The 23,268-nt window shown below is 40.7% G+C and overlaps 3 protein-coding genes across 4 annotated transcripts in view; 2 read left to right on the top strand and 1 right to left on the bottom strand.

The window, feature by feature from the left end:
* tnni3k (TNNI3 interacting kinase) overlaps positions 1-10,615 on the top strand; it is a 22,475-nt gene extending 11,860 nt beyond the window's left edge. For both annotated transcript variants that reach the window (XM_046049051.1, XM_046049050.1), the window contains 4 exons: positions 1,518-1,577; positions 1,703-1,872; positions 4,960-5,039; positions 5,396-10,615. In XM_046049051.1, the coding sequence (XP_045905007.1) occupies positions 1,518-1,577; positions 1,703-1,872; positions 4,960-5,039; positions 5,396-5,475 (390 nt within the window). In that variant the 3' untranslated portion in view covers positions 5,476-10,615. The remainder of the gene's footprint in view (positions 1-1,517; positions 1,578-1,702; positions 1,873-4,959; positions 5,040-5,395) is intronic.
* The window catches only part of lpxn (leupaxin), a 665,334-nt gene that overhangs the window by 258,415 nt on the left and 383,651 nt on the right, over positions 1-23,268 (top strand). The gene's annotated exons all lie outside the window — the stretch shown is intronic.
* erich3 (glutamate-rich 3) lies at positions 5,967-23,268 on the bottom strand. The gene is made up of 14 exons (XM_046049131.1): positions 23,087-23,268; positions 21,691-21,784; positions 20,592-20,717; positions 20,430-20,501; positions 19,836-19,964; positions 16,786-16,932; positions 16,281-16,481; positions 15,531-15,711; positions 15,018-15,204; positions 13,128-13,360; positions 12,580-12,726; positions 11,525-11,899; positions 10,222-10,347; positions 5,967-10,117 (listed from the first exon to the last, which is right to left on the bottom strand). The coding sequence occupies exons 1-14, from the start codon at positions 23,128-23,130 to the stop codon at positions 6,726-6,728; spliced, it is 5,454 nt and encodes a 1,817-aa protein (XP_045905087.1). The 5' UTR covers positions 23,131-23,268; the 3' UTR covers positions 5,967-6,725.

Genomic DNA, 23,268 nt, shown 5'->3' with positions numbered 1-23,268 from the left:
ATCTAAAAATACATCCATAAGTTGGTTGAAATCCCCTGCTAGTATTATCTTCCCTTTTAATTCTCCTAGAATCACATTCACTTCATGGAAAAATGTAGTTGCATAAATATTGATTATCATCTTAGTCCCATTGAGGAGTGCTTTTATCTTTGACCTCCTAAAGGAGGACACAAAACTTGGACTCTTATTTATCAGTACAATTACACCATTTTGTTCACTTTAAAAACATAAATAAATAAAACAATGGAAAATAAGCTCTATTAGTACCTCCTACATCACTGTTAGCCTCGATCAATGTGTCTGCCTCCGCTGCACTTGTGAAACTTGAGTTGCCGGGCAAGCCAGTGTATATTTTATTTCACGTTGAGCTGCTGCGATGCTCTCTTTGCAGGTGTGAATGTTCACCTCTTATGGCCAAGTTCCTTGGACATGTTGGGTTATCATGATAATCTGAAGCCCACCTTTTCTCTTTTCCTTTTCTCCCCAATAAAATCCTTCCGTGTCATTAGCAATTTAGACAACAATGGCTCAGAAAGGCAACTGATGCCGAGTCAGCTGCCCCTGCAAATGTGTGCAGCAGTAATGAATTGGGCCCTTGATGATCCATTACTGCATGGCTCGTCACATTCAGGAGCACGCATGACCTGTATTATCCCTCTCAGCACTGTGATGTTTAGCCAGGCATGTTTCTTTCTCGGCCTCATCAAGACACATTATAAGACGGCCGAGCATGTTGGCACAATCCTCCCTCTGCGGTGGGCTACATCTCCTTCCTGTTGGTTGCCAACCAGTTGTGATCGCCTTGTCCCAGTGCAGCTTCGTTGAGACACTACAATAGGCTCATAAAGTTTCATGTTGCACGCCTCTCTCATGGTGCCTCACCAGTACACCAGCTACCACGGACTTTAAAAGTGGGACACGCCGCACTGTGTTTACAGGATTTGTACAAAGGTATTTGTTAAAGCCTGAGAGAATTAATGCTGCAGGGTAAGCAGATTTCAGACCACTGCTCTCAGATGAACACTTCTGCTTCTGTGACACCAATGTAATTTGAAATTGCAAAATGTTGTTCTTAATAGGCTTATGAAAATCCCCCCAGTACAAGATCATATAAACTTGAAAGACCAAAGAAACTACACAAACACAATCATTTATGAAAAGCATTTGCCAAGATCAAAATGAGATGCTGGCAAAGGCTTGTCATGTTGTTATGTTTTCATCTTTACTGTGCTGTCTTCATTTTCCTGTCTCTATAGTGAAAGTAGCATGCGGACAGACCTTGGCCTGTCTGAGGGATGTGATGTATAATTGAACAGCTCCGGGGTGGCAGTGTTTGTTCTTTTACAGTGAGGCATGAGATCTAAGGGCTGCTTTTGAAGCAGGGTTCACCCTTGCTTCATGTGTGGGTGGACTAAAATGAGCACAACATACAGGGCTGTGTTTGAGAGAACACACGTGTCTGTCTGTTGTGGCCACCTGATGCATTTGATTGTACTGTGTTGCTTTTTCCAACTCAGGACAGGCCTGAATTCTCTGAAGTGGTTTCCAACCTGGAGGAATGTTTGTGCAACGTTGAGGTATATAGCATCCCTCATATTCTCAAGTGTCATCCCATTTAAGGCTGCAGCGCATGACACTTATGTTGTGATAAATCAATTCTCACAATTGTGACTGTATTTCTGCTGTTCTGTGTGTGGGGCAGCTTATGTCTCCAGCCTCCAGTAACAGCAGCGGCTCCCTGTCGCCCTCCTCATCCTCTGACTGTCTGCTGGGGCGAGGAGGACCCGGCCGGAGCCACGTGGCCGCCCTGCGCTCCCGCTTTGAACTCGAGTATGCTCTCAACACTCGCGCCTACGCCTTCTGGACTCAAAGGTAAGAGAACTCAAGCACCTCCACAGACGGGTGAAGGGCGTGAGAATCATTTGCTGTACAATTGCCACATTCACACCCTCCCAATAACCCAGCTATTAGTTGAAGCAGAGTCTGAGTTAGTCTTTAATCAGCTTAAGGTGTTTGCATGAAGCTTTGGTAACCCTGCTGTTGGGTCTAATTTAGTGACTTAGCAGTAGAACAAAATTACTTGATGTTTCTTGATTGGTATATAATTAAACAACAGTTGTGGCCTCTCAATTTGGCTTTTCAGAGCAGTTTTGTAAGACTTAACTTCCCTAAATATTGTCAAAATCCATATAAAACAACCAATATATTGCACGTGTCACTGTATACAATATACAGTGTACTCGAGAATTGAGCCTCTTATTGGATGAATCAGTAGTTATGCGGCATTCAGACCAAAAGCGAATTTAATCCTCGCAACGCTCTCCTCGCGGGGGTTTTATCACTGGACAACTGCTGAGTGTTCCCACACAACGTGATAACGCGACTAAACACAACTCGCCATTACTACAGCTGTATGAACCCAAAGTAAACATTTCGCTGTGATTAAATAGCAATAAACGGATCAAACTGATTCCGAAATAACTACAATATGATGCAGATTTGTTAAACATGTGAACTTATGCTTTGACAGGTCTGTCAGCAAGACAGCAGGGCAACAAATGTTTGTTTTCTGAATGGAGTTTGAATTGATCAGGGCTGTGCTAACTTCGTCACAGTAAAGTACAGCGATAGCTGGAATAAAGTTACAGACACATGTTTTCTGAACTCACCAGGTAGTTCAACTTCCTCGCTTCCCAAAAATTAAAGTAAAAAGCCAATTTAATAAAAGTTTACTCCAAGCTCCTCCCACGAGTAAACGGCGCAGTTGTCAGAGAATAATCTTGACCGACTGCGGGTGTTTATTTGTCCAAAAGCTGGAGCGCTGCTCCCTACTCCTCTCCCTCAAGTTTGCAGCTCTCCGCCGGCCAGCAGAATGTCAATCGCCCGCTCTACCTGGCCCTCTCCACACAACGCTCTGAAGCCGTCGGTGACTTTCTCGCTGGAGTTGAAAATATTCAACTCATGCGAAGGGCTTCGCGTCGCCGGCAGCGCCCCCCTTCGCATTGCCCGACAGAAAACCGCGGCTCCATGTCTTTGCATTGACTTTGTATGTAAACGCACCGCCCCCAACGCTCACTTCGCTTTTGGTCTGAAAGCCCTTTAGGGTGCTAAAATCTGCCTCCACAAACTCCCAAACTGTTAAAACTTGACGTTGTAGATCCATCATTCTGCCGCGATTCAGCGGCTTCCTTTCTTTCCTTATATTTACTCCAAAACACATTTTGGTGTATAGTTTTGGAGAAATTTGACAATGCTCCCAGAAGAGATGTCATGTTTATCTTTTTTAACACAAGAAGGGGAGACCTTAACAGTTGTGCCACCTACTTCAAAAGATGTCTTCCTCAAACGAATGTAGCCAAAGCCCTGATGCAGAATTTAAAAGCAGCTTCTAAAACGATGTACTTGATATTCGCTCAATCAAGCAATCAGCTTAATATGGAAATGCCGACACCTAATGACCCACATAACTTCTTTAATGTGAAATAGTCTGTGACAGCCTAATGGCTGGGTGGAGTGATCCATAGTCAATCCCTTTAAATCACTAATGGACAACTTTCCACCTGAGATCACCTGGCCACTGATGGAGCATATTGCTGAAGAAAAAGAATGAAAAACATGCACTTGCAATCACAACAACTGCTGCATCTTGTGATGACATACAAGTGGGCACATAAAGATGATTTGATGTAACTGAAGGATGTTCACACGACACAGTGACTCAGTTAATACTGAAATAAAATGGTATGTCAATGGTGTGTCATTATCAGGCTATACTTTTAAGAATTTCGAGTCATTATATGTGCAGCCAAGTTAATGGCCCAGTGACATTTACAATGACTATAAAAATGACTAGAGTGAAACTGCATCAAAGAGATAATTTAGTGTTTAAATAAACACAACAGTTGGACTTCAGCCATACTGAGATCTTTTGTCAGAGCTTTGATTGGTTGAAAATAAACCTGAGATCAAACTGAATATATAGATGTTGTTTTTATAGTGATTGTTGTAGAGGGAACACCGGTTACCAGCTGGATAAGCCTTAAAAATTACCGCAAAAAGTAGTTAAAAAGCTTTCAGAAATCTGAAGCTGTTTATCACCAGGGGAGGTTCAATTAAATGTTTTCAGCTTAATACTCTGCTAACTAAACATCATGTCTGGGCTTGCTCTGATTTGCAGAAACAACTCCCTCTCAACAATCGTTATGCCAACATGTAGATCAGTTAAGATACTTAGGAGTGTTGTTGCTCAGATACTGAACAGGAAACAAAGGAAAGCAAATGCAATAAAACATGCATGGCATTCTGACCGAGGAGTAAGGCCCCCAGTAGACGCCGGGCTTTAAGCCTCTGTACTGTGTGTCTCTGTGTGTGTTTGTCAGAGCCCAGTAACAGTCACCATGAAGCCATTAACAGAAGGTTGTTTTTTTGTGGCGTGACTTGTCTGTAGCTCCCTGGTGCTCTATCAAAGTTAGAAGAGAGATTCCCTATAAATAAATGCTGCTGATCATATTACATTTATCTGATGCTTTTATCCAAAGCGACTTACAATTGCTATACAGGTCACACGCCTCTGGAGCAATTAGGTCAGTGTCTTGGTCAGGGACACAATGGTGGATGGGTCACAGTGGGGGATTGAACCCCAGTCTCTCACACCAAAGGCATGTGTCTTATCCATTGTGCCACCACCACCTCTGATCATTTATTTAAAAAAATGTTTCTTTCATTTTGTAAAGCAGTGTGCGGATCGTGTCTTTGTTTATCCCATCAAACATGTCATCAATTTTATATACTGTGTAAGAGCGGCCTGGTTGGACATTACATATTGAATTTCTTCTGCTTCTATCTGGCTCCATCTTATCTGTCCTTCTCCATGTAAACGAAGCAGTATAGATTTCTAGACTAGTGTTGTTTTGCAGTGGATTAATGAGTACTGTTGCTTTCATTTATTTTATTTTTCAGTGAGCGGCGTCGTGCATCCGGAGGCCTTTCACTGGAGGAACTCAGAAGGAACATGCAGTTTTCCCCCATTGACCGAAATGGTTTGTTAATTGGTTATTTCAGTTTTTTTGATCTAATTGTTTGTGTATAATAAACCTTTTTCCAAAAAAGTTTTGGTCTTAGGTATTAAAAGGCTAGCGCTATTCTATATTTTCCTAATTGTCAAATCCCACACAAAAGACAAAAACCAACTGCTTTTTCAACTTCCCTACCCTGTCTGTGGCATACTCCCCAAATATACAGTCACTAATATACATGTTTATTTAAAAAAAGACTGAAAAAACTGATTTCCTACAACAATAATATCAGCCTTAATCACCAGCCTTTTGTTTTAATTGTTGATAGTGTCAACATTATTATCAACATTATTATTCACAAATAAGTGTCTCTGTTTCAGGGTACGTGTCTGATCCCATGAGCACCATGAGATTCTGCTCTTCCTTCAGCAGCAGTGGCAGCTTCGAGGACAGTAACTGAACCTGCTTTGAGCTCCTAGTCCGCTTTATTATTGCCTTATTAATCCAGACATTCATGCCTGTTTTTGACAATTCATTTGAAGTAAAACTGTATAAATAGATGGTAGAAGTAGATGTTGCTAACTAACTTGCTACCTAAATTGTATTTAGTTGTACCATACTGTATATGGGTGAGTTGTTTACAGTACTCTTAGTTCCTAATATCTACAGTCTTGTGTTAAATTTGATTTACTGGTTACAAAATGTATGTAAACAATTTTTAAATATTTTGTTGAGGCTTTCAGATCTTGTAAATACTGTATGTATGACAAGCACCATTTGTTTTTGTATACACATGGTTTGCACGAATCTGAAATACAAGCTTTGAGAATCTCAGTCAAAGCTCGCGTTAATTCTGACATCAAATGTACACCCGCTCTTCATTCAAGTGAGGGGGGTAAGAAGCAGAACGTCACTATCTATGTCACTGTTTTTATTTTCTGAGTGGCCAAATCACACTAGGGTTCAGTCATTGACAGATCTCAAATGAAAAGATGAAGCCTCACAAACCCACACTTGCCATACAAATCGGGTGAATAGGCAATCCAAATAAATATACAGTAAGTCTCTAAGTATGTTTTTGAATAAGAGGTAGTGTTAGCAGCAGTAATGACACAAATCAGTGCGTAGGTTTGACATTTCAAAATGTTAACAGTTTTAATTACCTAATTAGCAGCCTAATGATAAATGAATCATCCATGTTAGCTTTGGTTAACATTCCTGTAGTGAAGTGCTTGTGCCAGGTCTGTGGAAATGTAAAGTGTACCAAATAAGATGTGGGAGTCCAACAACTATGAATTATTCACTCACTTGTGAGTGTGAGTGGAAGAGTATCTGTTTACAGGTAATAGGTGATAGCAGCTGTGCTTGATACCTCACGCAAACTTTGCCTCTTTGTTACCACAACAATAGGAAGAGATGGGCTATTGTAAACATTTCCTGCAGCCGTCAAAACTCATTATGCAGCTTCTTCTTCTTGGTGACTGAGGGATGAAGACTATATAACAAGTCATTGTAATGTAAACATAGAAGCCATAGGACACTTGACGGACTCTGTCAAAACTGAAATCAAATTACGTTTCCTGATCTAGCCATCTGATTGTCTAATCGCTTTATAAATACTCACTTTTACAATTGAACTGCTTTTGTATGTTATCTTGTAAAGTAAGTAAAGCTTCAGTGCACCTTAGTGCCGCTCTGACGTGTGAATCTCTAATGTCCACTCTCTGTCCTCACGGCAGTCAGCAGAGGATATGAACTTTGACCAAACAATGTTTCATCCACTGAGAAAGTGCTCAGCCGATCTTTACTGAGAGTGTGTGCGATGTCTTGGATGAGCTGCACGTCTCTTCTGTCTCCGCTGATGCTCGTGTCTGACGCCGTGGGTTGGATCTCTTCGTGACGGGCCTCCTCCTGGCTTCCATCTTCTGACTTGGATGCTGTAAAATCAGCTATTTCTGTAACTTGTCGACTTTGTTCCCATGCTTCTTCTTCTGTATCTCTCAGTTCATTTGCTTTCGGTTCGGAGAGCTCTTCTGGGCTCGACGAATGCTCACGATGCTTCTCTGTTTTAGATGAAAGAAGATCTATTAACTCTTCAATTGCTGCAGGTTTTTCATTCAAGTCTGGACCATCATCAGTTCTTTTCTCCTCAGTTTGGTTCTCGGAGACGCTCTCAGGCCTGCCACTGGTTACTGAATGATGAGTACCTGCCATGCTTTCCACCTCAGTTTTGAAAATATCAGTTTGCTCAGCGTTATCCTCCATTAAACCCTCTTGAACTGTGTCTTCTTCCAGAGATCCCCTGCTTCGTTTGTGCTCTACTGACCGCACGTCTTGCCCGTTCACGTCATTTTGTTCACTCTCCGTTTTTTGTAAGAAGTCTGTCACCGCAGTCCCCTCCTCCACTTGCTGTGTGTCTGTGGCGGCGTCATCCTCACATGGTTCGCCATCTTCAGAGTGGTCTGACTCTCCAGCTTCCTCTTCGGCTTTGTCCCCTGACTCATTTACATCTTTTGGCGCGTGCTCTTGCATGTCCGAAGGCGATTCCTTCAAGTCTTCTAAAGGTTCAACAAACGTCTCAAAGAACTTTGATGTTTGATGCGTGGTAACCCAGTCTGTGACCAGATCTGTGTTGTCTTCTCTTGCTGAGGCCTCTGGAGTTTCTTCACCAACTGGAGCGCTCTCTTCTGTGTTATCAGCCTCGTTGTTTTGCGTCAGCTGTGCCGACTGTTCTTGAGGTTTGAGCAGCACACTCGCTCCTTCCTCCGAGGCCTTGCTCGCATCCTCCATGTCTGCTCCGTTATCTCCGTCTGTGGCAGAGAGGTCAGCGGCAGCGGCACTTTCATCAGCGTGTGGGTGTTCGTCAGCCTTACAGTCAGACGGTGAGGTGGACTCATCTAACTCGTGACCTGTGATGTCAAAATCCACAGCTTTGGGTGTTGAAGATTGCGCCTGATCACCTGAGGAAGCAACTATGACCTCGCTGACATTTATCTGGGAGTTATCGTTCTTTTTGGTCCCATCTGAATCCCTGTTTTCATGATCAGGGTCAGATATGTCACCGCTTTCTTTTTGTTTTGTCTCCTCACCATCCTTTCCGTCATCTGATTTAGATTCCTCTTTAATTTCCGTACCAGATGTGTCTGGCTGCGAGCCGGGTTTAGCAGATTCGTCTTGCTTTTCCACATAGTCATCCCCTTCCTGAGCTTCACTTTCTGCCATATCAGTATCAAGAGCCTGTTCAAACTTGGCGTCTTCATGTTTTTCACCGCCCTCTCCAGACTCCGCAGTTACTTCTTTTACCTCTGTGCTCTCGTCTTCCAAAGGTTCCTCAGTTTCTCTCTCATCTTCGGTATTCTCTGCTGTTTTCACGTCACATTTGCCCTCAGTTTGGGCCTCGTCCTCATCCTCATGAGTTTCACTATTTGCTCTGGTAGAAATCTCTCCATTTTCAGCATCAATGTTATCACTTCGTCTTTCAGTCTCTTTATTAACATCGTTAGCCTCCATCGTGTTGTTTAGTGTCTCTTCAGTCATTTTAGTCCGATGTGCTAAATTTGCTGCTTCACTATCACCGACATCCTCTGTCACAACATTATTGGCATCACATATATTCACGTTATCTTTGTCCAAGTCTGCATCTGCACTTTCCTCAGGTTCTTCAACAATCTCAGATAATTGTTCTGCCTCTACATTTACATTTTTCTCTTTAGATTCTTCGTCGTCTTTATTCTTCACAGCTTCACTTTGCTCAGCTTCGTTCTCATTCTGATCTTTCTCTTCCTTGTCTGCATCAACATCCCTTTCTTCATCAGCAGCTGTGTTTGTCTCATTTGTCTTTTCACCCTCATTAGTTTCATCACTTGTGGCACCCTTTTCTTCAGATTCTTCCTTGTCACATTCATCCTGGACACGTTCACCATCTTGATCTTTCTCTGCCTTTTCTGATTCATCTGCCTTGTCTTCATCTTCCTTGCTGCGGGGTTTCTCAGCTTGTTCTTCATTTACATTTGCTTCAGTGTTCGAGTCAGTTTTAGTCCACTCTAAAATGTTTTCCAGGTTTTCTATTCCTCCTTCTGTTTTATTCTCATTATTCTCTTCTTCTGTCTTGTCCTTATCATCCCACTCTCTTTCCTCATAATTGTCACCTTCTGTTAGCTCATCTGCATTTGTTTGATTTTCTTCCTCCTTACCTTCCTCTTCAGATTTCTCTTCTAACCTATCATATGTTTCCACAGATCTTTCTGTCTGCTCTTCCCCCACATCACACCTTTCTTCTTGATTGTCATCCTTACTAGCCTCTACTGCTGACACTTCCTCTGCTTCCTCTTCTTTAATATCATCTTTACTGCTCTCATCTTTTGCACTGTCCTCACTTGTATCTGCTGTTTTTTCAACTGTGGTGTCTGCGCTCCCCTCCAACGAGCTGCTTGAAGTCTCTGCTGAGACTTCTGTTTCTGATGCTGCCGCTCTGTCCTCGCTGTGTCCCTGCTGCCTCTTCTCTGTGTCGGCTACAGGTGCCTCTTCACAGTTGAGGGCCTCTCCCTCCTCTGAGGGTTCTGCTTTCATCTCCATTGTCTCGCTCGCTGTCATCGCCTCCGCCTCTGCATTATCGGGCACTGCTGTCTCATCAGTCTCTTTATTCGGCTCTGATACTGATGACTCATCCTCCTCGCTGCTTTTTGCCCCTTGCCCTGTCTTGTCCGGCTGCGCGTCGGCCTCCACTGCAGTTTTCTCCTCATTTTCCTCGCCTCTCTCTGCAGCCTCAGCATCAGTGGATTCAGCTGCTGTATCTTCGTGAGGCTCTGAAGTTGTGCCATCCTCAGCCATTTCCTCTTCACGTACAGGATGCAGACCCGTATCGTCTGTGTCCTCGGATTTATCGTTCTCTGCTGTGTTTATATTTTCTTCTGATGCAGACTTTTCATCTTCCTCATCTATTTTGACCATCTCATCTTTAGTACCGTCACTGTTCTCGCAGGGCTCTTGTTCAGTTTCGTGCTCCTGTACCACTTCACCTTCCACAACACCTTCCTCACATTTCGTCTCTTCTACGGGGGTCTGCTCCTCTGTAAAAGTCAATGATTTCTCTGGAACTGCATCTGCAAATGTAAATGAGGGATTGTTTAGGAAAATATGGATTTTAGTGCAAAGGTTGTCTTGTGCAGCATGCTTATTGATTTGAATGAAAATTTAAATCTGGTACCCTTGTTGTGGCCTTTATCTATAGACTCCTCCTCCTCCTCAGTACTGGTGTCGCTCAGTTCGGGCTCAGAGCTGCACTGGTACTCCTTCAGTATGGCCTCTGCCAGCTTCTCCTGCACAGATTTGGCTTGGGAAAGAAAAAGATATCAGTTCATGTTCAAGTAAGCGCAGGACTTTGTGAGCCAAAAGTTAAAATATATGAGGCGGTATTGGAAAAATGCTAATGCAACGAGAGAATAAAGAAACATACAGCCATAAACAAAAAAATATGTCTTTAATGTTTCCAGGTGCAAACATAAGGTGGCAACACAACATGCAAGCGGATGCTTAAGTGAACATGCACAGTAAGAAAAAAAAAAAAACATAACAAACATAAACAAGCATCATTCAGTACACAACCAAAATGGAAAAACCATATGCAAACGTCTATGACTACCTTAAACCTGCTTTATATAGTTTTAGGATGTGAATTTGTAAATTCAAAATTAAAAGAAAAGAAAGTCACTTGCTTTGTGCAAACGAATACCAGGAGCACAGTTTGAATTTGGAAATAACTTTGGCTTAAGATATCCATATACAATTCTGGTTTTATGATACATTTTCTATACATGTGTGAGTTAAATATTTACAGAAATGGAAGAACGCTGCTGGAATGTTTAAATATGCAGAAGCTTTTCACAGCCACATATTTTGTGCTATTTTTTAATTTGTACTGTATGAAAATGTATGTATTTGTCAGCAGTGGCAGCTTCCCCCTACTCTTCTGATTGCATTCTGATTTGAACTGGCTTTTCCCTTTGTTTTGCTGTCATCATCATTGCTTTAACTAGAACGAAATAGTGCAGCTTTAGGACAAATAAATTCAGTAAAAAGAAAACGGAAATTAGAAAAGTCTTTCTTTAAGCCTAAAAGCATTGTCAGGAGTACAATCAAAATATTGGTATATGTGAGAATTTCTTATTATATCCAAACACCTTGAAACTCATTTTGAATAAAATTTATCTTTGACATTAAAAAGTGGATCAGACAGAAAATCATCACACACCAAAAAGGACAAAAATACACAAGTAATTTTTCCACTATTAAATGGTACAACAATCAATGCAGCACTGACAGTACTGTGATAAATATTTCGTTGCTATCATGGCTGTACACTCCCGCTCATGGCACAGACCTGGACTCACATAAAGTGGTCTTAACTACAGCCCTGCTTGTGATAATAGTGGAAAAACCTCCATACAAGATGGATTCATTTTCTCACTCAGGTGAAAGATCCAGAGCTGTAGTTGTTGGTTTATACTCACCTCTCACCTGTTCCTCCTCCTGTTTCCTCTCATCTAACATTTCCTCAACCTCTTTGTCTCCTGAGATGTCATCACTCAGTTTATTATTGTTCCCCGAGGGGATGCTGGCGTCAGAGATGTCTATCTCTGTGCTTTCCCACGCACTGTTCTGTATGTCTGAGTCTTTAGGCACTGGAGACTCGGCCTCGGTGGCAGTGACTTCTTTTGGATTTGGTTCGTCTCTTTCATCTGCAAGAAAAACAGCAGTTTCCTCTTGATCTACCTCTTTGGGTTGCTCTGCTTTCTTGTCCTCTCTGGAGTCGTTGGTGGCTTCAGCATCACTCTCCTCCTGGTTGCTGCCTGAGGAGCTGGAGCCTGAATGAGACTTTATGTCTTCTGTGCAAGAAAGATGAAGAATTGTAAATTATTTGACAGAAATATCACCCTTCAAACTTAAAAAGATGGTTTGCTGGTTTATAGATTGCAATTTACGTATATAACTTTCAGCATTTCATCGAAATTAAAGGTCCATAGATCAACAGAAATGAGTGATGAATGAGTGAATGTTCTCGAAAGGATACCGAGTGATTCTGCTGTATTAAAGGACGTCGAATGGAAAAACTATATTTAACTGGGCATAGTTGAATATAAAGAGTTCAGTACATGAACTGACATACCGTGAGCCTCAATATCCATTGCTTCTGCAAAATATCACAGAAAAACAAGCTCATAGAGCCAGAGCTGTAGGTTGTGCGGTGCAGTGTGTCTCACAGAAAGTGCTTTTACGGTTATAAAGGAAAGGTAAATATTTTCTAGTTTTCCCTCTGATGTCCTCTGGCTGCTCTGCCTCAACTCTGTGATTTATGAAGTTTCCTGATGGACAGATAGTTATACTTGTTGCTTGTGCAGTGGACAGTACAAGAAAAATAATGTATTTTTTGAAACATTAAAGCACATAAATTTTTTTAGTAGAAACCCTAAATACAAGTATGAACCTGAAAATGTTTTAATTATGCACGATACTCTCAATTATTTTCTTCTCTTGTGGTACTTTTCTTGTTCAAACAAGAACCCACCATCCTTCTCGTCGTCTTCAGTCTCAGAGGCGTCTCTCTCTGTAACCTGCCTTTCAGTTTCACCGGATGGAGATGGGGATTTCTTTTCTTTTGCTTCGGCATCTTCTGCAGGGCCCTCATCATCTGCTTCAAAGTCTTCTTCGTAATCTTAGGAGGAAGACATACAGAATATTCAGTGAAATACATATTTTAAAATACTGGTTTCAAAAGTTTTAAGTGTGAAAAAATATATGTATTTTCAGCAATGGTAGCTTCCCCCTACTCTTCACCCCCCACCCCACCCCCACCTTTGTTTTCTGTTTTTTCTCATCATTTTGGCTTTAACCAGAACGACACAGCTTTAGGACAAATAAATATATTCAAAAGAAAACGTAAGTTAGAAAAGGCTTTCTTGAAAAGCATTTGTCAGGAGTAACTAAATCAACATACTGGTATTGGTGAGAATTTCTCATATGGAAAATATCTGTGAAGTTTGTTATATGTATTTATTTCTTATTGACGTAGTTGTAGTTGTGTTTTTCTATACTTGGATGTTTCCATCATTATACCGTTTCTGACTTTGTCCTCCTCATCTGCTGTTTCTTCTTTGACTTGCGTCTCCATGTCCTGTGGTAGGCTGGTTTCCCACTCTGAATGGGACGCAGTGCCCTCACGAGCCATTTCTGTCTCCAATTCAGGATCATCCTTTGGGCTGGTGAATGACTTCTCTCTTCCTCCATCCTCTTTGACCCTTTTTGGTGGCGGAGTGGGCTTTTTGTCCAAACCCATTGCTATGATGCACCTGGAAAAATTTGCATAACATACTGTAAGCATTCAGTTTAGCGGAATAGCTTGATATTTTGTGAAATACGCTTTGATTCAATTTCTTGCACAGAGTTAGATGAAAAGATTGATTGTACTGGTCTGTTTAGCCTGCAATAATGCATTTTTTGGCAGCAGAAACAAATCTGTAAGCACAACACTGAGTTGTCAGCAAACAGCTGGCAAGTAGACAAGTTGCAACATTCATTTGGCCACATGGCGAATTGAGGTCCAATATTTATAACTCTCCTCTGTATAGATCAGTAAAGTAGCGGCCGGAAAAAAGGTCTCGCTATAAAGCTTTGCAGATATGAGGGGAATTGAACAAAATCGGATGATAGTTCGATCACTATGAGCGACCCCTTTCACAAACAATTGACCCTTTGCTAAGCCACGCTCCCCTTAGTTAATGTTGGACCTGTCAGACCTATCACGGCGCTGCCATTGCTCTTCCTGGAGAAATATTGTCTAATTTTTTGAAAAATAAAAAAAGTGATCTCAGAAAGAGATGGAAAGGTTTGAAGTATACATTCAAAGGTTGTATTCAGGCTGTCAAACTGACGTTACCAATCACAGAGTAAAAATGAACTGCCGCATCACCTGACGATTGAGACAGGACAACGATATTAAGGATCAACAATGTTCCTGTAAAGTTTGTTAGGTTTCTGTTCACTATTACAATCATCAAAAAGCAAAAACAGTAGGGTTATATAACATTACATTCAGAAGGAATTTAGCTAGCGGTAGCTAACTAACATTAAATTAGGAACAATCCACAGCCTGGGCGGTGCGGTGGTGCAGTGGTTAGCACTCACAGCAAGAAGATCGTGGGTTCAAACCCCGGTTGCCCCAGCCTTTCTGTGCAGAGTTTGCATGTTCTCCCCATGTCACAGCGTTTGAACATATCTTGGAAAAATACAGCAAAAAAAGCTAGAAAACGACTCCTTTTACATTAGAGTCAATAGAGCACAACCATGAAAGTGTCGGACCTCAGTTAGGGCGAGTCCTATACTGCGCTGTGATTGGCCAGCTGCATATTCAGGGCGTGGCTTAGCGAAGGGTCAATTAGTCATTTGATCGGTTGTTAATATAGAATATCGATTTTAAATATTAAGACGGAGCCAGGAGATAGTTAGCTTAGCTTAGCATAAAGACTGGAAACTAGGGGAAACAGCTAGCCTGGTAATGTCCAATGGTAACAAAATCTGCCTACCAATACCTCTAAAGCTCACTAATGTACAGATGAGTTACATTAGACAGGTCACTGAGCACTGCACTCTTATAACATTGTCTGACTCACAAAGAAGGGTGTCTTTTTTTAATCCTTGTCAAAACATGGTGCCTACAATACAACTCGACCGCTGACATTTCAGTGGAGATTCAGGTGTGTTGTGTTAGTAGTGGTTAATTTAGCCTGTTGCTTCTAGCCTCAAGCAGAGATGAGAAGCAGGCTACAGAGGTCTGGTAAGCTCACGTCTTTCTAAATTCGCATTCTCTGTTTTTTTTCTTTCAAACTACTACTAGTTTCAGCTCCTTCTGGAGTCACAAAAGTAGTACTCCCCAAGACCTGTAAACATTTAATGTGTCAGTGAAGTTCCCCTTTAAAGACACAGCAAGCCTTTAAAAGAAGCCCTTACTTGTAGCAGGGAGAGGCCCCCTCTACACTTGAGAAGCCAAAGTGTCCGTTCCTGCCACCGAGTCTGGAGCCCTTCCTGTGTTTGAACTCGCAGCAGGAGCTCAGCCGCTCCACCTGAAGCCCATTCAGGAAGAAGGTCAAGCTGAAGGGGAAACCTCTGTGTCGTCTTGAAATGAACTGGAAAGTATCTGAGGGAAAGATTGAGGATGTAGATAAAATTAAAAAAATAAAATAAAATTTCGTGATCAAAATCACGATCATCAAATCTGTGACCTTGGCGTTGCAGAACAACCATACCCCATCTTAAATCCTGTGAGGCATCTTTACATATCCCTATATAGGGTAATTCAAATGATAATACACAACTAAATTAAAGATACAGAAATAACGCCATTTAATGTCGTTCCACAGACCAGGTGAACCCTTAATAGGGTTAGTTTGCTCAAAGGCTGTCTATATGACCTCCCTCCCTTGATCTCTTATTTGTGTTCCCAAACACAATCCTCACACTGACCTCCCTCATGGAGCAAGCCTTTGTAAACACACAGGTTCTCTCCTCCACAGTGTTGCTGAAACACTTTGACCTCGTCCCTCACGTCGATCAGGTCGTTGGAGAGACGCACCGTTTTACCAAAGTACACCATTTTCACACACACTCTGCTCTGGTGCACAGAGCTCCTCAGCATGGGGGGGTCCTGGATGAGAAGAAAGGACAGGTTGGAGTCAGATCAATTTAACCCAGTTTAATCCCAAATATGACGTGACTGATCTACACAGGTAGGAATGGTACTCTATAATGATAAAAAATCATGCAAATTATTTTTGTATCCGTTAATTATATTTTATATTATATTTCATGTTGTCTTAAAGTTAAACTCTTGCTGACCACTGAGTAAAAAAATTGCATAGTAAATTTAGGTCAGTAAGAAATTCATATTGTTGTTTAATTGATTTACTTAATTTGATTTTAGTTAATTAAATGTTTTTATTGTCCAGCCATAGATTTACCATTAAGTTAACTGTGCAACTGCATTTAACAATAATCTGTCACTGCAGATTATGTAATAGAAAATGCTCGTGATCCCTCTATGCTGTTCTGTATTTGCAAAGACATATAATATGACCTCCTACTGCTAAGTCTTGCAAAGATCAATTCATCGCCTGGAAATTTGAATTGTTGTTCCTAATTAATCCTAAAGGGACTGCAGCTTGGAAGTTTGTTGTGGAAAGTTTGTTGCCAGATGAAACATAAAGAGAGAACGACCTCATTGACGTCAGCTCCACTGGTGGCGGTGGTAGGTCGCAGTCTGCGGCCTCTGAGCGTGCCGCTGGGAATGACCTTTACCACCCTCTTTGTGGCTGGAGGCACCGGGGTAACAAAGTTGTTAATGACTGGGAGGCAGTAGGGTGAGATGTCACGGGAGGCCTCCATTGTGGTCAAACGTCTCTGGGACTCCTTGTCCATCTGGGAGGAAAGTCACACTGTGAGAAGACTTCAGTGTGTTGCAGCTGTGTAATAACAATGTCTGTGCATGTGCTAGTGGAAACAGTCACTTTTAGTGCTGACTAAAGTTTATTGGAGAGGTGTTAGTCCACTTACAGAGCTGAGGGATGAATATTTAAAATCTGTCCAGTATAATGTATAATAAACTTTAGTGTTTTAGTTGTTCAGTGTGACCAAAGGTAGATAAAATTGGTCCTACTCTTAACCAAAAATAAATATGGTTCTGTCTGTATGAATGAGTGTGCGTCTCGTGTCACGGTCTCACGGTGCAGTCATTCTTATTGGAGGGCTCGAGGAGTCTGTAAGGGGCGCTGCGTCTGAGCGAAGCTGTGGCGCCGTTACTGTGGATCGGCTTCAGACGCACCGGCCTCTGCATCTTCCCTGGAGCCGTGTTGGGTCGGGACGAGCCCGGCTGCAGCACCCATAACACACATACAAATAGCATTCTGCTAATTGCAAACACTGTATATGTATCACTATGGAAATCCAAAAAGTACATTGTATCACTAATTTAATACGATGAATACAGAACAACAAATACAATGCTGCGAATCCAATAAATTTGTGACAATTATAAATTTATAAAATCTGAACACATGTTTGAGGCAGAGATTGACCCTGTAACAAGCAGTTGATGAAAACAATCTCACCGCCTCATTATCTTCCTCAGCAGATAGTTTTCCTGGTTCAAATTTCCTTTTTTGTTAGCATTATTTGTCAATAATCATTATTTAATACAGTATAAACAGGAAGTACAGTATATGTTTTTGTCATATTATTGTAATGTTTTGTCTTACAGGGCATAATAAAAATAAAATTTATTTTAGTGCTGGGCAACGATTAAAAATTTTCATCACGATTAATCGCATGATTTTCTTGCAATTAATTGCGATTAATCACATTGTTAAGCGCACAATTGAAGCGGTCATGGTCGCCTCACACACACGCCCGCCTGCTGCTGAAGTTGAATTTTCTTTTCAACTTCAACTTTTTGTACAATTCATTGGAAGAGAGACTGATCCTCACTGTTCATGAGTTTCCAGAATCTGTTCATCTTTACTAAACAGGACATCAACAGGAGGGAATTCGCATGGCAGATCATCCCCACAAAATTAGATGAAGGCCTATCAGGTAAAGTTATGTAGCCTATCATTTTAATTTAAGTTAAATAGGCTACAGTTGTGTAGCACACAGAAGCGGCTGCCGTGGTAACTCTCAATAGAGCGACTGCCGTTTACTCGCGGAGCGCCGTTTTAATTCTCCCACACGCTGCATGCAGTCTGCCGAAGCCTCCCTCCACTGCATATTTGGGTGGGTGATTTGCAAGCTGATCACCACCCCACCCCTCCTGTGACCCATGGTTTGACTGTAGGCCTATGTGTTCAGAGCCAGTGAGCAACAGACTTTCAAAATAATAATAATTAAAAAAAGACTGTGTTAATGTGCGATAAAATAAGCGATAATGACGTGTTAACGTGCCCAGCACTAATTTATTTGCAAAGCACACATGTGACATTATTTAATACTGAATATGTTGTCGTTTTTTAATTCAGCATTTTCCAGTTTGTGGTCCACTGCTGGTTTTTGCATGCCACCTATGCATTCTGCAATATAATGCTACCATTAATATGTTAATTTAATGTAATCTACTCTATTTTTCATTCATATAATTATACTGAATTATGATTTTTTTGTTCATTTTTGCTGCAGTTCATGATATTTGACACAACTTGTGTGTGCAAAGGCACATCAGAAATCTTCCCAGAGGTGCCTTGACATCTTTTCCAACATATCAGTGTTAATTTAATTTAACGTATTTCAAACAAGGCTCTACCTGCTGAAGTTGGAGACGTTCGCAGACTTAAGAGGAGAGAGATTTCACAGGGTAAACATGGAGATCAATGCCAGGATTACCAGCTCTATTTATTCTGGCATCAAGGCCTGTGACTTTTAATGTTTAAAAGATAACACACTTCTAATCCCACAATTTTACTTAAAACACTCTTGTTTGCAAACAGCAGCTTAGACAGCTCTTCAAACTTAAGCGTCAGTGTAAACATGCCAACTATCAGCATGCACACACAATGATTTTCGTTACAGACAGGATTTGGACACCACTCAACTGTGACTGAGTTTGCGTGATTGAAACTGATTTTTATTTGTTTTGTCCATTGAAACTGTGCTTGTTTATCTTTCTGTCCATTAAACCTGGTAACTCTGTTCATCATCCCTCCGACACAGCTCGAAGGGATGGTGCAAAAGCTAAGCCGACTGGCTATATGTACAGTAGGTGCTGCAAGTAAAGGAAATGATTTGCTGATATTAATACATGAAATCTGTCCTGAGGTCAGCAGGCATTAAGCTTAGCTTATTATAAACACTGGAAATGGGAAACAGCTAGCTTGTAAAAAACAAAACTTGACATTTTATGGTGCTTGCTGGCTTGTTTCAAATAACCAGCAGGGGGCGACTCCACTGGTTGCAAAAAGAAATTGCAATTGCATTGGAGTCTATGATAAAATGACTCTACTTTATTACCTCAGTAAACATTTTCTTAATGAGTTTATGCTCTTAATCACTAGTTTCAGTCTTCTTCAATCAAGCATGATGTGACATTTGTTTAGTAAATTTAGACTACAAAAGCTGATAAAGCAGGGTTTGCTTTAGGGCATGGCTACCTTGTGATTGACATGTTGCTACCACTACAACCTGTCAGGTGTAGCAATGCATGTCCCTTCCCAGCTCCACTCCCTCGTCGAAATATGGTCTCCTCTGGTTCCAAACCCCTCCCCCCCAAGATGGCGACGGCCAAAATGTCAAATTTAAGCCTTCTAAATGGTAGTGCACAAAACCATGAGGGACGTCACGGTGGGTACATCCACTTCTTTTATACAGTCTATGGTTTTAACCAAAGTTGGAGAGATGATGCATTTTGACACTAAGTTTGATGAGAGCACGATAATTTAAATAAAACCTCATATTTTAATCTTGTAAAACACAGGTCTGATTGACCTATCCATCTTAAACTGATTGGCCTAATAAATGCTCTTTAACTAAAGGTCAAGGTTTTAAACTCAGATGTGAAATCTCAGGGACCATTTCTAAGTGTGTCGTGGCATTTAAAAACCTTCTTTTCATGATGGAGATGCTGTTATTAAAGGTCAAATTTCAAAGGCACTTGATTAAGGATCAGTGGTTTATCTTTTTCCTGATTGGCCAAAGGTGTGCCTGTATCATTCACAGGTGACAACATATTAAATGTGCAGCAATATCCACTGAATCTACTGGTGCACCAAGACAGATGTTTTGACTCACAGAGTCTGAGGATTCAGAGTGCTCCCCTTCTGGCCCAGAGTGCTGTTTTCGGATGCCCCTGGCACCTGTGGGTGGGCGTGGAGACAGGATGCGGATGATGTCTTCTTCATACCTTTTAGAGCGATCCACCTTCCATACAAGACCATTCATTAATATTGTTGCCATTTATTGAATAGCTACAGGATGTTAAGTTCTAAATTGAAACATATTTGTAGTATTTATAAATAATGGTACTGTACATAATGGTAAATAAAAAAACTCCTGTGAAACAACTCTGCTTAATCAGCTCATGTAACCTAGCATTTTGGAGACTGTCTTGTGATTTTTAGTGTGTTTCTGTACATTGTAGGTACAGGTAACATTTTTGTATTTTTAATTTTTGTACTTGTGTTGTTTCTTATCCTTATTTGTTTACTGCAAGCCAAGTTTCCCACTTGGGACAATAAAATGTACTGAACTGAATGCCGATAACGGAAAATTTTAATTAGACACTTAAGATGATTTTTTTAATGGATAAACAATAATTAGGGAAATTAACTCTTTCTAATATAACATCAGTTTAGTAAAGCAGTGTTTAAAATATAAATCATGTACCTTGATCTTATGCACTCTTTCTCTCCTTGCAAACTCCTCCAGTTTCCTTTTGATCTCTATTTGATGGGCACGCTGTATGGGAGGGGCACAGAAAACATTAGCATAATTTATTATGCAAAGAGAAGCACAGATTTCTTCTCTGGTACAAGGTGTTCCTCCCACCTCCATCTCCAGCACCTTGTGGAAAATGGCCTGGGCCAGGCATTCTCGAACATGTCTCTGGTGGGCTCTCTGGATCAGCCTGTGTCTGTACTCCTTGTCGGGAACAATACGTCCACTACGAGTGATCTGATAATGACAATAGTCTCAGAAGGGTTCAGTCTATAAGTGTTTTTGAAGACGGTTAACAATCTTGTCAAACTGAGCTCCTACATGAATACATTTTTTTCACAGAAAACTGTTTTCTGTTATTTCCCATTAGAGATTTCTGTATTTTTTCATATTTGAATCAGAAACTGAGGACAATTGGTGGTTGTTTGGTCGCTATCTGTCAAGTCTGATTAAACCACACCGCCATAGTCCTGATGAAGCAGATTAGCTAAGTCTGTGACTAAACTTAATTACCTTTACACTTTGTGTTTAACAACTTTAAATCTACCAAGTTAATAAAAAGGACATTTCCTTGCAGGTTTGAAGCAACTGTGGTCAGGAATAAATGTTCATGTTAATAGTCAATAATTAGTAAAAGATGATTACTAAATTGCAATATGAGTATCTGAACAATATGTCACTGTGAGTGACTACAGGCTATAAAATGAGTGATTCTGTTGGTGATAATATTGACAGTATGGATATCTTAAATTTCTAGCTCTCAGAAGTAGGATTGTGCAAATTTGTCACCAGTTCTTCATGTATCATCATCATCATCATCATCATCAGCTTCATCATCAGGGCCATGGCCAGGATTATAAATACTAGATGAGATCATACATCCATATCTGCCAAGCACCAACCTAAACTCCTAAAGAATTTATGGCAGGTTAAACTATGTTTTCCATCCATTACATCCATTACATTTTCTGTAAATTGTGTTTCACTAAATACTGTTTCAAACACTTCACACTGGCAGGAGAAGAGAGAAACTCCAAATCCCTTTAACATACTTCAATTAATTAATTATTTTTAGTTTAAAACAATCACATTTTAACTTATTTGGCCTTCAAACCCCACCATCGATAGTTTCAGAGTGTAGAACGTAAATTCCTTTGTGCCATCAGTAGCTACGGCCCTGATAGTTATCATAATAATCCTGTTGACGTACCAGTCCTGCTCTCTGCAAGTGTCTCCTGATCCGAGTGCTGCTGAAGTATCCAGCGAGATGTTTGTCTGTCAGACTGTTGTAGGCTGAAATAAGTCTACAGAAACAAGACCAATAAAAACACAAAGGAGACACTGATTTAATCCCAGCCAAGAAAACTTCACTTTAAGCAAGATATTATCTCATCTCAATCAAATTCTTTAGTAAGGCAATTTGCCATGTCATCCACAACCTGAAAGCAGCTTTTTTTTCCTAACACAGATTTGATTTCCTACTGCATTTGTTTACAAGACAACAGGATATTACAACTATAGGGACTGTTACCTGTGTCTGATTACACACAGGAATTAGACGGGGATGGCACACTTAACCCTGTCTGCCTCCTTTCTGTGCACCTGGCTCATTTGTCGCTGGTGCTCCTCGGATTTGGCTGCAGATTTCTCTTTTAACCACAACATGGAGGTTTAACTATCACTTGTTATTTTATACAGGACTTTCTCTGACCCAATGATGCTTTGAGGAGACACATGGCACAAACATACAGAATATCGTGCTACTGTGTCATAGCAAGAGTGCATAAATCTCTCTTAGAACCATTCAATGTTTTGTGTTTGCAGTTAAGCACTTCTTAAGTTAAGAAGTTAAGTTTTCTAAAACACTGCTGTATGTAGATTTTTTTCATTTAGTTAGTTTTTAGTGGGTGTATTAGTACACTGGCCTAAAACTGGAAGATGTGTGGAGTCAACTAAAAGTAGGTCATTATGTCTCTGTTGTGAATTTGTTGTGAATGGTATTTATTTTTTTCTGAATACCTCTTAGACAAAAATTGTTTTTTCATCACTCTCCCTCTTTGTTTCTGCATTTATTTATTTTTTCAATTAACCAATTAGAAACGTCACAGTAGCCAAAAAGCATTGGTAATGTAAGGTTATTGAGTCAACTAAAAATAGTGAAATGTGCCTCACTGTTGGTTATGTTGCTAAATGTTGTACTCCCATACTATTGGACAAAAGTAGGCTATTGTCGTTTGGTGACGCAGTTTGTTTTCTGAAAATACTGTATGTAAAGGTTTATTTTATTAGCCTTAGGGGCCTTTTAGTAGACTAGCCTAACAGTAGCGTTAGCATAGAGTCAATTAAAAGTGGTAAATTATGTCTCTATATTGACTATAGGGCTTATTGCTCGACATTTTACTCCTATATGACATTGGTAGCCTATTAATTAAGTTACTTACATTGTTATCAAGAAATTACAAAAAAATAAGAAACCCAAGATTAACTGACTTGCGTGTAAGGTCTACCATCTGTAAAACTGCTATGGACTACACTGCAGCTAAATTAAACCCTGTCTCTCTCAGCTCTGTCCACTCTTTAATATCTAAAAAATAAATTGGACCTACCCATAGTTGAGGTGACTCATGGTTTTCAGCTCGCACTCTCTCATAAAAATGTTCCCAATATTTCAGGCAAGAAGGGTCCTGGACTTCGCTTGAAGACGCCGAGGCCAATATAAAGTCAAATATAACCCGCAGAGTTATTATAAAGTGAAGCAGTAGTTACTCTCTCAGCTGAGTCGGGCTGA

The sequence above is a fragment of the Micropterus dolomieu genome, linkage group LG05 (assembly GCF_021292245.1).
Source record: "Micropterus dolomieu isolate WLL.071019.BEF.003 ecotype Adirondacks linkage group LG05, ASM2129224v1, whole genome shotgun sequence".
Lineage (NCBI taxonomy): Eukaryota > Metazoa > Chordata > Actinopteri > Centrarchiformes > Centrarchidae > Micropterus > Micropterus dolomieu.
This window is presented reverse-complemented; position numbering and strand designations above follow the sequence as displayed.

What these genes read in the sequence shown, in the direction of transcription:
- erich3 (XM_046049131.1), bottom strand. Translation starts at nt 23,130, where the DNA reads ATGAGAGAGTGCGAGCTGAAAACCATGAGTCACCTCAACTATGG. An exon ending in ACTTGCAGAGAGCAGGACTG is followed by an intron (nt 20,718 to 21,690) that starts GTACGTCAACAG and finishes TGTCATTATCAG; the next exon opens with ATCACTCGTAGTGGACGTAT. An exon ending in GTGGAGCTGACGTCAATGAG is followed by an intron (nt 15,712 to 16,280) that starts GTCGTTCTCTCT and finishes CTTCTCATCCAG; the next exon opens with GACCCCCCCATGCTGAGGAG.